The sequence below is a fragment of the Haematobia irritans genome, chromosome 2 (assembly GCF_050003625.1).
Source record: "Haematobia irritans isolate KBUSLIRL chromosome 2, ASM5000362v1, whole genome shotgun sequence".
Lineage (NCBI taxonomy): Eukaryota > Metazoa > Arthropoda > Insecta > Diptera > Muscidae > Haematobia > Haematobia irritans.
Window position 1 is genome coordinate 191,410,714 of NC_134398.1, and position 13,719 is coordinate 191,424,432.

At 35.4% G+C, this 13,719-nt stretch overlaps 2 protein-coding genes across 2 annotated transcripts; both read left to right on the forward strand.

Moving 5' to 3' along the window:
• Positions 1 to 275: 275 nt before the first annotated feature.
• Positions 276 to 9,663, forward strand: LOC142225205 (uncharacterized). Its single transcript, XM_075294981.1, has 7 exons — positions 276 to 309; positions 3,178 to 3,312; positions 4,003 to 4,211; positions 5,671 to 5,800; positions 6,459 to 6,478; positions 7,162 to 9,221; positions 9,375 to 9,663. Exons 1-7 carry the CDS (start codon positions 276 to 278, stop codon positions 9,661 to 9,663), a joined length of 2,877 nt encoding a protein of 958 aa, XP_075151096.1.
• A 90-nt stretch (positions 9,664 to 9,753) lies between these two features.
• On the forward strand, positions 9,754 to 12,516 carry LOC142225206 (uncharacterized). Its single transcript, XM_075294982.1, has one exon. It carries the CDS (start codon positions 9,754 to 9,756, stop codon positions 12,514 to 12,516), a length of 2,763 nt encoding a protein of 920 aa, XP_075151097.1.
• Positions 12,517 to 13,719: the final 1,203 nt, after the last annotated feature.

Genomic DNA, 13,719 nt, shown 5'->3' on the forward strand with positions numbered 1-13,719 from the left:
ATTGTCCACAAATATTTGCGATAATTTTGTTATTCTTCAGTATAAAGTTTATGCTCCAATTTCAGTTTCAACGGAAACTTTTTCTTCTACATACTCGAAGCATCTCGAAGCAATGTGGCAAGTAGCATAACGACATCAATTGGGTATTGTCTTTATTTTGAAAGTTTCAGTTTGCGATTGGCAGATAGCAACAGCCGGAAATCTTCTCACTTTCCGGTAGTTTTGTATTTCACAAATTGCCAATACTTTTGATAATATTTCCCAAACTGCAAATAATGAGTTTGAATGTGAAATCCTCTAGCGGACAATGTAAAAGTATTCCAAACAAATTGCATCAAATTATCTGAAGACAAAAACCAACCGACTACTTACTGGTCTACATGGTTTGGCATAACAACATACTTGAAAAGCATCATCCCATATTTGGGGCAAATACAGAAATATTTCGCCTTCATTTTGAAGTGGGTGTTGAACATGGCAACATTATAGTAGAGAATAAGAATTGCTTCTTTTAGAAAATATAAAATGAGAAGGTATAAGTAGTAGATATTCCAGCATTAATTTAAGTCAATGTTAGCCAGCAATGTGTAGCAAATTTTTCTACAGACCACTAAGCTTATCTATGCCAATGTAAAAAGTGAAAGTAAAACCATCCCTTTGGGGGATATACGAAATATGTTTGTACGTTTGTATGTGTGGTTGTGTTAATGATGCAACAGCTGCGAAAATTTTAAATAAAATGCCAATGGAGATAATCTCAAAGTAACCCAAAAACTTTTGCGAATTTTTTCTCAAATATTTCTCAATAATAAACTTTCAACTGCAATTCCCTTATGAAATAAATGAAAATGGTGAAGAAGGAATTTATATAAATAAACGGAAGGTAATTATAAAGAAAGAATGCCATAAGAATTAGGTTAAATATATGTGGGCACCAGAATCACGCCTGCATTTCCTGATATTTCGCATCAGAAATCGTAATAATTTACTTTTCTTATAGCGGAAAAATAGGGGATACTCCAATTTAATGAACAATTTATTGCCAATTTTAAGTTTATATGTTTTAGGATTACGAAAATATCGCATAAGAAAATTTTCACAATTTGCGATCACGACTGCCACCTCGTACCAAACATACTACACCAAATTTTAAAGAAAATTTTACCAAAATTTACAAATATCTACCAAATTGAAAATTTTTTTTTTCAAGTTTATGAACAAAATTCAGTGGTTAGTATACTAAAAACATTTTTTATACCCTTCACCACTACTGTGGTACAGGGTATAATAAGTTTGTGCATTTGTATGTAACGCCAAGAAGGAAAAGTCTGAGACCCATCGTTTAGTATACCGATCGTCTTAGAATTAAATTCTGAGTCGATTTAGCGATGTCCGTCTGTCTGTCTGTCTGTCTGTCTGTCTGTCTGTCTGTCTGTCTGTCTGTCTGTTGATGTATTTTTGTGTGCAAAGTACAGCTCGCAGTTTTAGTCCGATTGTCCTAAAATTTGGTATAGGGTCCTGTTTCGGCTCAAAGACGATCCCTATTGATTTTGGAAAAAATCTGTTCAGATTTAGATATAGCTGCCATATATATTTTTCACCGATCTGGTCATAATTGGCGTGTATATCAACCGATCTTCCTCAAATTCCGTACATCCGAACATTTTATGAGTCTCGAAAAACTTGCAAAATATCAGCCAAATCGGTTCAGATTTAGATATAGCTCCCATATATATGTTTTTCTGATTTCGACAAAAATGGTCAAAATACCAACATTTTCCTTGTTAAATCGCCACTGCTTAGTCGAAAAGTTATAAAAATGACTCTAATTTTTCTAAACTTCTAATACATATATATCGAGCGATAAATCATAAATAAACTTTTGCGAAGTTTCCTTAAAATTGCTTCAGATGGAAATGTTTCCCATATTTTTTACTAACATTGTGTTCCACCCTAGTCATTAGCCGATTTAAATGTTGAGTCTATTGATTTGGCACAAGTCTATCAAATTCTGTCCACGTCGAGTGATATTTAAATGTATGTATTTGGGACAAACCTTTATATATAGCACCAACACATTTGACGGATGTGACATGGTATCGAAAATTTAGATCTAAAAAGTGGTGCAGGGCATAATATGTTATAGTCGGCCCCGCCCGACTTTCCTTACTTGTTTTTTATAGATAATTTTGTTTAAATTTTATTTTTATAGAAAATTTTGTTTAAATTTTATTTCTATAGAAAATTTTGTCAAAATCATATTTCTATGAAATATTGTATAAAGGATTTATTTCTATAGAAAATTTTGTCATAATCTTACTTCTATACTTACTTCTATTTCTACAGAAAATTTTGTTAAATTTATCATTTTTGCAAAATCTAATTTCTATGGAATATTGTATAAAGATTTTATCAAAATTTTATTCCTACAGAAAATTTTGTCAACATTTTATTTCTATAGAAAATTTTATCAAAATTTTATTTCTATAGAAAATTTGATCAAAATATTATTTGTATAGAACATTTTATTTCTATGGAAAATTGTATAAAGATTTTATCAAAATTTTATTTCTATAGAAAATATTGTCAATATTTTATTTCTATAGAAAAGTTTATCAAAATTTTATTTCTATAGAACGTTTTATCAATATTTTATTTCTATAGAAAATTTTATTTTTATGGAATATTGTATAAAGATTTTATCAAAATTTAATTTTTTTATAGAAAATATTTTATTTCTATAGAAAATTTTATCAAAATATTATTTCTATAGAAAATATTGTCAACATTTTATTTCTATAGAAAATTTTATCAAAATTTTATTTTTATAGAAAATTTTGTCAACATTTGGTTGCTGTTCAAAGTTTCTTTGAACCCGTTTTGAAACACTGTGCGTAGCGGCACAAATAATTTTTAATCGTTGTATCCTTTTGCTTTTCTATTTGTTTACCTGGAAAGTTTGACCTTTGATCGATGCTTGTAGCTTTGTCGCTAAGCTTTGTTTATGCTGCTAAGCATCACTCAAAAGGGCAACGAACCAGTCTTGAACCGACCGTGAATAAATTAACAAGTGCGAACTCGTCTGCCCCCGCGAAAGTAAAAGTGTAGTGATAATTCGTTGTTGAACATTATTTGAACATTACTATTGAAAACACAAGTGAACATATATAATTACAGGTAAACACAGTGAACAATTAGTGACACATATAAAACCCCATCGACTCCTCAAACCAAAGAAACCCAAACATAAAAGTGCCGACAACATAATTAAACGTCATCAACAAAAAAAAAGGAAAAAGATCACAACACTTTGTACACACAATAATAGAAATTTTAACTTAATTCTATATTGCACTAAAGTTCCATGTCATTGCATTGAATATTTTGCCTTACAACTATATTGCACAATCCCTTTGTATATTTTGTTAAAGTTAAAACTCACCCTTATTTACACCATTTCCCAAAATTGAATTCAAATCTAATTGCTTTTGTAAATAATTCTTAAATCTAGTTGTAAAACTTAATTACTATTTAAAACTTAAACCTAATCATAAATAATGAATTAAAATTAAAATAACACTTGAAATAATTATAAATAAAACTTGTTTGAATTTGAATTTAAAATCTAATTTCTATACGTGTTATTATTTCGAAAGGCAAAATTTTCTTTTTCAGCTTTCATTAGTTTATTCCCAAACATTTTGGTCCATTGCGAACCGGATTTGTGTTTTTTAAATAATTAAAAACATAATTTTTTTGAAAGTGTAAAATTTTTTTCTCGGTGTAATGTGATTTTTTTCCAAGTGTAAAAAAAAAAAAACCAGTGACCCAATAATTAGTTTTGTTTAAAAAAGAAAAAAATTTAATAAACTTTCATTTACATTAAAAAAAATAAAATATTCCAAATTACACAGTGTAATATCATTGTCAAATATACCCAGTGTAATATCAATGCAAAAAAAAAACCCCTTTACAAAAGACAATATTGAAAAACATTCAAAGTGCCTGTGCCCTTGCAACAAACGAAAACCAACAGTAACCAAAGAAGAAATAGAAAAATCAAAACAACAACAACACTACTCAGCCAACCATCCAGTGATCCATCGATCGAACAACAAGCAGTAAACAACGAAAAATATCCATATGCATATACAAGCGTATATACATATATATGGGACATACAAGAAAAGGGTAACCAAAGTGGCACTACAGTAAGTAAAATAAAGGGTTACTGCATTGGTATGATTGAAAAACTTTAAATTGTGAGAAATAAAAAGTGAACGTTGGACAATTAATTTTTGAAAATTTTTTGAAAAAAAATTAGTAAATTTTGGAAAAAATTAGTGTTGTTTTGAAAAAATTGAATCTTTGTGACCCATTTTGTGTGTGTGTTTTTTAGCAATTTTTCAATCAATTTGGCAGTAAAAAGGCTTGTTTTCACGTAAAAAGTACAAAAAATTCGGAAAAATTTGGAAATTTAAAAAATTAATCGCTTTTCGTGAAAATTTTGAAAAATTGTTTAAGATGCAAAATTGACTGAAAAATTGCCAGTGAGTGACCCAAAACCCAAATTAACCCATTTGTTTAAAATTTTATCCAACAAAACAATCGGTTCGGTCGTGCAAAAAAAACAAAAACAAAAACTTTTTAAAAATTAAAAAATTTGTGGAAAAAATTGGACAAAACCGTAACAACGGTTTTTAAAGGGTGATTTGTTAAGAGCTTGATAACTTTTTTTTTTTAAAAAACGCATAAAATTTGCAAAATCTCATCGGTTCTTTATTTGAAACGTTAGATTGGTCCATGACATTTACTTTTTGAAGATAATTTCATTTAAATGTTGACCGCGGCTGCGTCTTAGGTGGTCCATTCGGAAAGTCCAATTTTGGGCAACTTTTTCGAGCATTTCGGCCGGAATAGCCCGAATTTCTTCGGAAATTTTGTTTTCCAAAGCTGGAATAGTTGCTGGCTTATTTCTGTAGACTTTAGACTTGACGTAGCCCCACAAAAAATAGTCTAAAGGCGTCAAATCGCATGATCTTGGTGGCCAACTTACCGGTCCATTTCTTGAGATGAATTGTTCTCCGAAGTTTTCCCTCAAAATGGCCATAGAATCGCGAGCTGTGTGGCATGTAGCGCCATCTTGTTGAAACCACATGTCAACCAAGTTCAGTTCTTCCATTTTTGGCAACAAAAAGTTTGTTAGCATCGAACGATAGCGATCGCCATTCACCGTAACGTTGCGTCCAACAGCATCTTTGAAAAAATACGGTCCAATGATTCCACCAGCGTACAAACCACACCAAACAGTGCATTTTTCGGGATGCATGGGCAGTTCTTGAACGGCTTCTGGTTGCTCTTCACTCCAAATGCGGCAATTTTGCTTATTTACGTAGCCATTCAACCAGAAATGAGCCTCATCGCTGAACAAAATTTGTCGATAAAAAAGCGGATTTTCTGCCAACTTTTCTAGGGCCCATTCACTGAAAATTCGACGTTGTGGCAGATCGTAAGTCTATTCATGATGAAATGTCAAAGCATACTGAGCATCTTTCTCTTTGACACCATGTCTGAAATCCCACGTGATCTGTCAAATACTAATGCATGAAAATCCTAACCTCAAAAGAATCACCCTTTATAAACTACAAATTGTCCAATAACAAAATACAGAACAGTTTCCAGTGGAAGGCGACAAAAAACAACAAAACACGACACCACAGCGACTCAACATCAAAAATCGACGCCACAAAGGTAACGGATCACAAACATTTTGGACACACACATACCTATAATCTTCAAAGTGAGTACAGTTTTTTCAAGTTTTTTGAATTTTTTGGAACACGAAAAGGAAAAAAGAATTTACGATATGCTAAAAGACACAACTGGATGACCCATTTGCTTTGACACACTTGAAAAAATTTAAGAAAAATCGGTATAGAAATTGGATTGGCGAAAATTTACACGGAAAGAAATTTTTGTTTCGAAATTTTTTGGAGGAATTTTCGGGAATTTAAATTCGATTTTGTTTAAATTAAATTAAATGGGGATAAAGTTTTGACCGGTAAAAATTTACACAGAGAGAAATTTTTTGGTAAAAATATTGATTTTGAAAAAAAATGTTTTTTGAATTTAAATTCGTTTTTTTGCTTGAAATTAAATACTATTTTTGGAAAAACAAGTGAAAATTTGCAAAATTATTTTTTTTGGAGTGAAAAATTTAACGAAAATTTTTTCGAGAAAAACTTTTGATCATTTTGGAAAATTAAAATAATTGGCGCTGGGAAAATTTTTAAATCGATTGATTGAAACATTTTACTTTGGAGTTTAAAAAGCTGAAACAAATGTTAATCGACCCAAATTTGTAGTTTTTGATTTTTTCAACTTGAATTTATTTTTGTATTTATAAATCTTGGTGACCCATATTTGTAGTCTTTGGTTATATCTTTGTAATTTTCAAGACCCACTGACCCATACAAAGGTAAGGAAAATTACAAATTTCTTTTAATATATATATATATATTTGATTTTTTGGGCACCAAGATAATTTTATTTTTTTTTCAGTGAATTTGTTGACACATTTTTTTTTTTTTTTTTACTCTTGATCTGTATTTATTAATTTATGCGATTTATCGCTGATTTTAATTGAGCATCGTGCTTTAAAAAAAAAATTGTTTGTTTGGTTTCCTGTTTTTTGGGAAATTTTAATTGATTTGTTTGACCTTGTGGTTTTGGGAAATTTTAAATTTGTTTAATTCCTCGCCCTTTTGGAAATTTATTGTAAAAGTTTTTTGAATATCCAGTCTTGGGGAATTTTTAAAAAATTTTTTTACGTAACTTTGGCCCAATTTCGTCTACTGACCCTATTTCGGTTGTGTTAAATTTGATTTTTGTAATTTTTCGTAATTTTGACCCCGCAAATTTATTTCTGACCCCACAAATTTTATCGTTCGCGCAGATATTTACATTTAATATAGTTTCCCTTAGAAAAATCGAATTTTCTTGAGTAAAACTAAATTATTCTTTCGCGAAATTTGATTTATTTTAGTTTTTTTTTGACTGGTGCAAAAAAGTTTAAAGTACATCATGGATAAAATTTTGAAAGAAAAATTTGTTAATTGTTTAAATGACCTAGTTGACGTTGAAAGTATTTGTTCTGTTAAGGCGGCAACCGAAGATCTCCATGCGTTAGAGGCAGCTCGAGTTGAGCTAAATACGTTATGGGATCAAGTTAGGCGGGCTTACATAAATTGTCGGGATAGGACTCCAGATGAGGGAGAGACTCCGATGGATAAGGATAAGCTTCGCGGCCATTATAAAAACGGTATGGACGTCTATAAACGGGGTTTAAGTATAATTAGCACACAAATCTTAGCGCGTCAGGAACGGGAAAGTCAGGAAAAATTAGCTAGGGAATCAATGACACAAAACATCGCAGTAGACCCAAATTCGACCCCAAATTTGCGATTGCCACCATGTGACACAGACATTTTTAAGGGCGGATACAGTGAATGGCCAACATTCAGAGATTTATTCTCTGCAATCTACATTAATAACCCACGATTGAGTAAAGTCGAAAAGTTATTCCATTTGACCCAAAAAACTTCAGGAGAAGCGCGGGAAATTATTACAAATGTACCCCTAACTAATGAAGGTTTCGATATAGCTTGGAGAAATTTAGAAAGTAGGTACGAAAATAAACGAATGCAAGTTAACGAACAGCTTAGAATTCTTTTTAATTTGCCCACTGTTTCAATTGAAAATGTTTCAACTATACAAAAATTACAGCGCACAATTAGTACTTGTACACAAACTTTGGAAACTTTACATGTAGACACGGGAGAATGGGACCCAATTTTAGTATACCTTGTTTCAACAAAATTACCTCGCACCTTTTTGGAAGAATTTGAGAATAGTTTAGAGGATTGTTCGACCCTACCAAGTTGGCACGTATTAGATGAATTTTTGTCACATAAATTTAAAACTTTGGAATCGGTGGGAAATATTAAAACTCAAAACTCGAAATACAATCAATCTAGATCTGATTTTGATAGAAGGGGGAGTCGCGTAAATAGTTTTCAAACCAATGTAAATCAAAAAATAAATAATTCTGGTTCAAGACTCAGTAGTAATTCGCAAGCCGATAACAATTCAAGAAATATTTACCCTAGTCGCAGGCATAATGAGAGTGGTTGTCCAATTTGTCGGACAAACCATATGCTGCGAAATTGTCCCAAATTTTTGGAAAAATCTATTAATGAAAGAATTCAAATAGTGAAACAGTCGAATCGTTGTTATAATTGTTTATTTGAGAATCATGGAGTACGGGAATGTAAAAGTCGTTTTAGTTGTAGGGAATGTAATCAAAGACACCATAACTTGTTACATAAGGGTAATGAGGCCCGCGACCCTACAAACACAAGAGACGGTACATGTGCTGCCGTTCTCAACACCCTTGTTCATCATAACCGAGACACAGTACAACCTAGTACAAGTACTGGAGCTCTCAACTTAGTTAATCAGGATCGAGGTGGAGTACAACCTAGTACAAGTGCTGCCGCTCGTTCCAACCTTGTTCAACAATCATCGAATTTACCTTGTATACAGTCCACATCGAATATTGAAACGCCTAGTATAACGACTCTTACGCTGCAAGAAGGCAGACCCACTCCACAACCTAGAGAAACACTGTTGTTTACCGCCATTGTACAGATAAAATCAAAGGGACAAAGATATGATGCCAGAGCAATAATTGACCCTGGATCACAGTCAACATTTATTTCAGAAAAAATGAAAAATAGATTGCAACTTCCTACAGTGAGGAATTTAGTTCACGTCACAGGCTTGAGTGACACCGTAGCCGAAACATCGACAAAGGCTTGCGTTTTTCAACTTTGTTCACGTATCAATCCTAGTTTTGAGTTAGAAGTTTGGGCACCCGTGTTGAAGACCCTTCCTTCTAATTTACCAACCCACAACCTTAATCGTTCTCAATTTGAAGAATTTAAACATCTTAGTTTGGCGGATCCTCGATTTTATGAAAGTCGACCCGTTGATATGCTGATCGGATTAGATATAGGACCGCTAATTTATAACGTTGATATTCCGATGAAAACATTTGGATCAATTATAGCGCAAAATACCGTATTTGGATGGATCGTTGGTGGACCCATTCAACAAAATATAGAAACTTCGAAACAAATTACTCTTTATAATGCATCCTCGTTAGAGAAAATTATAACACGTTTTTGGGAGGTGGAAGAGACCCCAAAAATAATTTTGAGGTCAGCTGAAGATATATATTGTGAAACTAATTACAAATCTACGATAAAACGTAATGATACTGGAAGATATATTGTGACCCTTCCATTTAAAAGTTGTTCAGAAATCGGTGCATCGAGAAATATTGCTCTCGCACAATTTTATCGTATGGAGAAAAAACTTCCTAAGACCCCTGATGTAAAGGCTCAATACGACGCTGCCATTAGGGAATATCTCGAATTAGGACAAATGAGGAAAATTGATCCACAAAACATACATAAGACCCCTCATTACTATTTACCCCACCACGCAGTCATTAAACCAGATAGAGTAACCACCAAACTTAGGGTGGTATTTAATGCTTCGAGTCCCACTTCAAATAAGAAAAGCCTAAACGATATTTGACATACCGGTCCTATTTTACAACAGGACTTAGTTTTACAAATTTTAAAATGGCGTTTTTTCAAATATGTTTTCAACGCCGATGTAACGAAAATGTATCGTCAAATACTGGTAGACCCAAAGCAAGCTTCGTTTCAAAGAATACTTTTCCGATTCTCCGAAAATGGCCCAGTGGAAGATTTTGAATTGTTAACCGTCACTTTTGGCGTAAATTGCGCACCGTTTTTAGCGATTAGAACGCTGCTTCAATTAGCGGAAGACGTTCAAGATTCACACCCTTTGGGTTCAAAAATAATTAGAGAAAATTTATATGTCGACGATGTATTAGCGGGTGGGCATACTGTGGAAGATGCTATCACCGCTAGAAAACAATTAACATCCGCTTTAGATTCTGCTGGTTTCGAGTTGAGGAAATGGACATCTAATGACCCTCGTCTTTTAAATGGCCTAAATCCCGATTTTTTGTTGCCTGTCAATGGGTTGGATCTTTCTGAAGGATCGTCAACGAAGACCCTAGGCATTCGGTGGAATGTAGCAGCAGGTAATTTCACTTTTAAAGCGCCTAATGTTGAAGAAAAAGAACTTTGTACGAAGCGTGAAGTTTTGTCGACAATCGCAAAATTCTTTGACCCTTGCGGATGGTTAGCCCCAATTATTGTCGTTGCAAAACTGATAATGCAACAAGTTTGGTTAGATAAAATTGGGTGGGACGACACTTTGAAACCTGTTACCAATATGAATTGGAAAAACTTTGCAAAAAATAATTCGGTGATTGACACAATATCCGTACCAAGATGGATTCATTATTCGCCATCAAGTACTATTGAAATTCATGGTTTTTGTGACGCTTCAGAGAGCGCTTACGCTGCGACACTTTACGTTCGAGTCGAAGATGGAGACCGTGTAGAAACTTTTCTGTTAGCAGCCAAGACCCGCGTGGCCCCAATCAAGAAAATTTCTCTACCTAGATTAGAGTTATGTGGGGCAGTAATGTTGTCAAAATTAGCTAACACTATAATTCCAAATCTGCAAATTTCTGGATTTTTAACCCATTTCTGGACTGACTCTATGATAGTTTTGGCTTGGCTTCAAAAACCGCCGTGTTCTTGGAGCGCGTTTGTAGGAAACAGGGTTTCCGAAATTTTAGAAAATGTAGGTAGTGAAAATTGGAGTCATGTGGACTCCGAATCTAATCCAGCAGATGTAGCCAGTCGTGGCTGCTCTCCAGATGAATTGAAGACACATCATTTGTGGTGGACTGGCCCATCGTGGCTAAAATTGCCAAGAGATCATTGGCCTAAACATCAACTTAATTGTGATACAAACCTTGAAGCTAAACAAGTGAAAGTTTTTGCGACATCCACATTTGAGGACCCATTGACACGTTTTTCATGGTTGCCACGGGCATATCGTGTTTTATCTTATGTCATGCGTTTTTGGCGTAACACGGGCACAAACCGATTTCGAATTTCGTCTGAAGAAATTACGGGTTCAGAACTTTTGGATATAAAAACTCGTCTTATAGTCGTTACACAAAAACATTATTTTGCTGAAGAGTATGCAGCGTTGACCCAAAAGAAACGACTCTCACCTAGTAGCCAACTCTTACCTTTTAACCCTTTCATTGACGGGAAAGGTTTGCTTAGATCAAACGGTCGGTTAGTTCAATCACCTGCTCTTACCTATAATGAACGTCATCCAATTTTAATTCCATATGATTCTCGGTTTGCACTTTTATTTGTCGAATTCGTTCATAAAGTAACAATGCACGGCGGAAATCAATTAATGATTCGCGTAATTCGTTCCGAATTTTGGATATTTCGTTTAAAGCAATTAGTTAAAAAAGTTATCCATAACTGTCGAACTTGTGCTCTCCATCAGTATAAGACCCAGACACAAATTATGGCATCTCTTCCTCCAGAGCGCACTATGTTATCTAGACCCTTTCGAAATACAGGGGTAGATTTTGCGGGACCCTTTGGCATAAAAAGTATTACAGCTCGCGCCTGTCTAATTACCAAAGGATATGTCTGCATATTTGTTTGTTTTGCAACTCGAGCAATACACTTAGAAGCTACTAGTGATTTGTCGACCCAATCTTTCATAGCAGCTTTAGATCGGTTTATAGGCAGACGAGGGTGTCCGGAGAAAATATTCTCAGATAACGGTAAAAATTTTGTAGGCGCCGCCGAACTTATAAAAAAGGATAGGATCGCATTTATGAAATCAATACAAGACACTACAGTGCAACGACACGTACATCAGAACTTAGAATGGAAGTTTATTCCTCCAGGTGCTCCTCACATGGGAGGTTTGTGGGAGGCTGGAGTTAAATCATTCAAGGCTCACCTTCGGAAAACTATGCCAAAAATGAATTTCACCTTTGAAGAACTATCCACTATTTTAGCTCGCATAGAGGCTTGTCTTAATTCAAGACCCATTAATCCTGCTAGCGATGACCCTTCTAGTTTAGAGCCCTTGACCCCTGGTCATTTTCTAGTGGGATCACCACTATTAGCCCCTGCAGAACCCGATATTTCTGAGGATGATATAACATTATCAAACAGGTGGAAACGATTGAAGATTATTTCACAAAACTTTTGTCAAAGGTGGAAATCTGAATATTTGAATGAATTACATCGTAGATACAAATGGAAATACCCGCAACAAAATCTTGTCGTAGATGATTTAGTGATTGTAAAAGACAATCGTTTAGCTCCAAATGAATGGAGGCTTGGAAGAGTTGTCAAAACTTATGAAGGGATTGATAAAAATGTCCGGGTGGTAGATGTTAAAACTTCGACTGGGTTAATTAGTCGACCTATCACGAAAATCGTAAAGTTATTTTCGGACTGACTAGCATATCGTAAATTCATGAAAAAACACGGTACTCACATAACTTTCGTTGCAGATATGTCAGGAGTACTTCCAAGCAGAGACCCATCCCCACCTGGACCCAGCAGACCTGCCCGTCACAACCGCCGTAACAACGACCCACGCTATCGCCCTTCTCATTGGCAATTTGCTTGTGGGCTTTGTCAAGATGACCACCCACTCAGAAATTATCATCGTTTCCGCCAGCAGACCCCATACCAACGGTACGAGACTGTAGAGCGACGTAGCTATTGTCGCAACTGCCTGGCACGCAGCCACCTAGCTCCAGACTGTCCAGTCCTCACGGCGTGCAGGGAGTGTAACTTGCGACACCATACCATGTTGCATGGGGCTCCTCAACTGAGGGAAACATTTGGTCGCTACACGCCCCCTCCAGTGGAATTGCCGTATCACCGATCCTCTGTGTTCATACCAACGGCGCAAGTGTACATGGCAGCTGAAAACTCCGAGGACTGGGCCAGTGTCAGGGTGTTGCTGTGTCAGGCAGCTACGTCAACAAGAGTTGCAGCCTCCACAATCACAAGACTTGGCATTCCAACCACTGAAAGACATGGGCACAGGTTTGCAAGTATTCGGTTGCGGTGCCGGACTTATGGTAGTCGCCTCGTTTACCGGTTAAAGGCCTTAGTGACCCGTGACCTGCCCAGACGACCCTACTCAGATCCAATAATAGAGGATCCCACCGTCGCTATGGAAGCCCGACCACTTGCTGATGTCGATCCAAGGGGCAATGAATCGATCGACGTGGAAATTGGTGCTGGTCCATATGCCTACCTCAGGAGAGACGGAGTTGTGGAAACCGGCTTAGGACGTGTCTTCGCTCAGCTGACCGATTGGGGATACGTGTTTGTGGGACCAGTGAGTAGCTCGTCGCAGGAAACGAGATGAGGAGGTAAGGTAAACTACACTGTTTCGCGGGGGGCAGAATGTTCAAAGTTTCTTTGAACCCGTTTTGAAACACTGTGCGTAGCGGCACAAATAATTTTTAATCGTTGTATCCTTTTGCTTTTCTATTTGTTTACCTGGAAAGTTTGACCTTTGATCGATGCTTGTAGCTTTGTCGCTAAGCTTTGTTTATGCTGCTAAGCATCACTCAAAAGGGCAACGAACCAGTCTTGAACCGACAATCAACACGCGCACGCACAATCGATCCCCCCGCGATAA

Coding starts and splice junctions, on each gene's coding strand:
- LOC142225205 (XM_075294981.1), top strand. CDS start 276: ATGAGTTTGAATGTGAAATCCTCTAGCGGACAAT. Junction 4,212..5,670: donor GTAACCAAAGTGGCACTACA/GTAAGTAAAATA, acceptor AACAAAATACAG/AACAGTTTCCAGTGGAAGGC. Junction 9,222..9,374: donor ACTCTTTATAATGCATCCTC/GTTAGAGAAAAT, acceptor TCCATTTAAAAG/TTGTTCAGAAATCGGTGCAT.
- LOC142225206 (XM_075294982.1), top strand. CDS start 9,754: ATGTATCGTCAAATACTGGTAGACCCAAAGCAAGCTTCGTTTCAAAGA.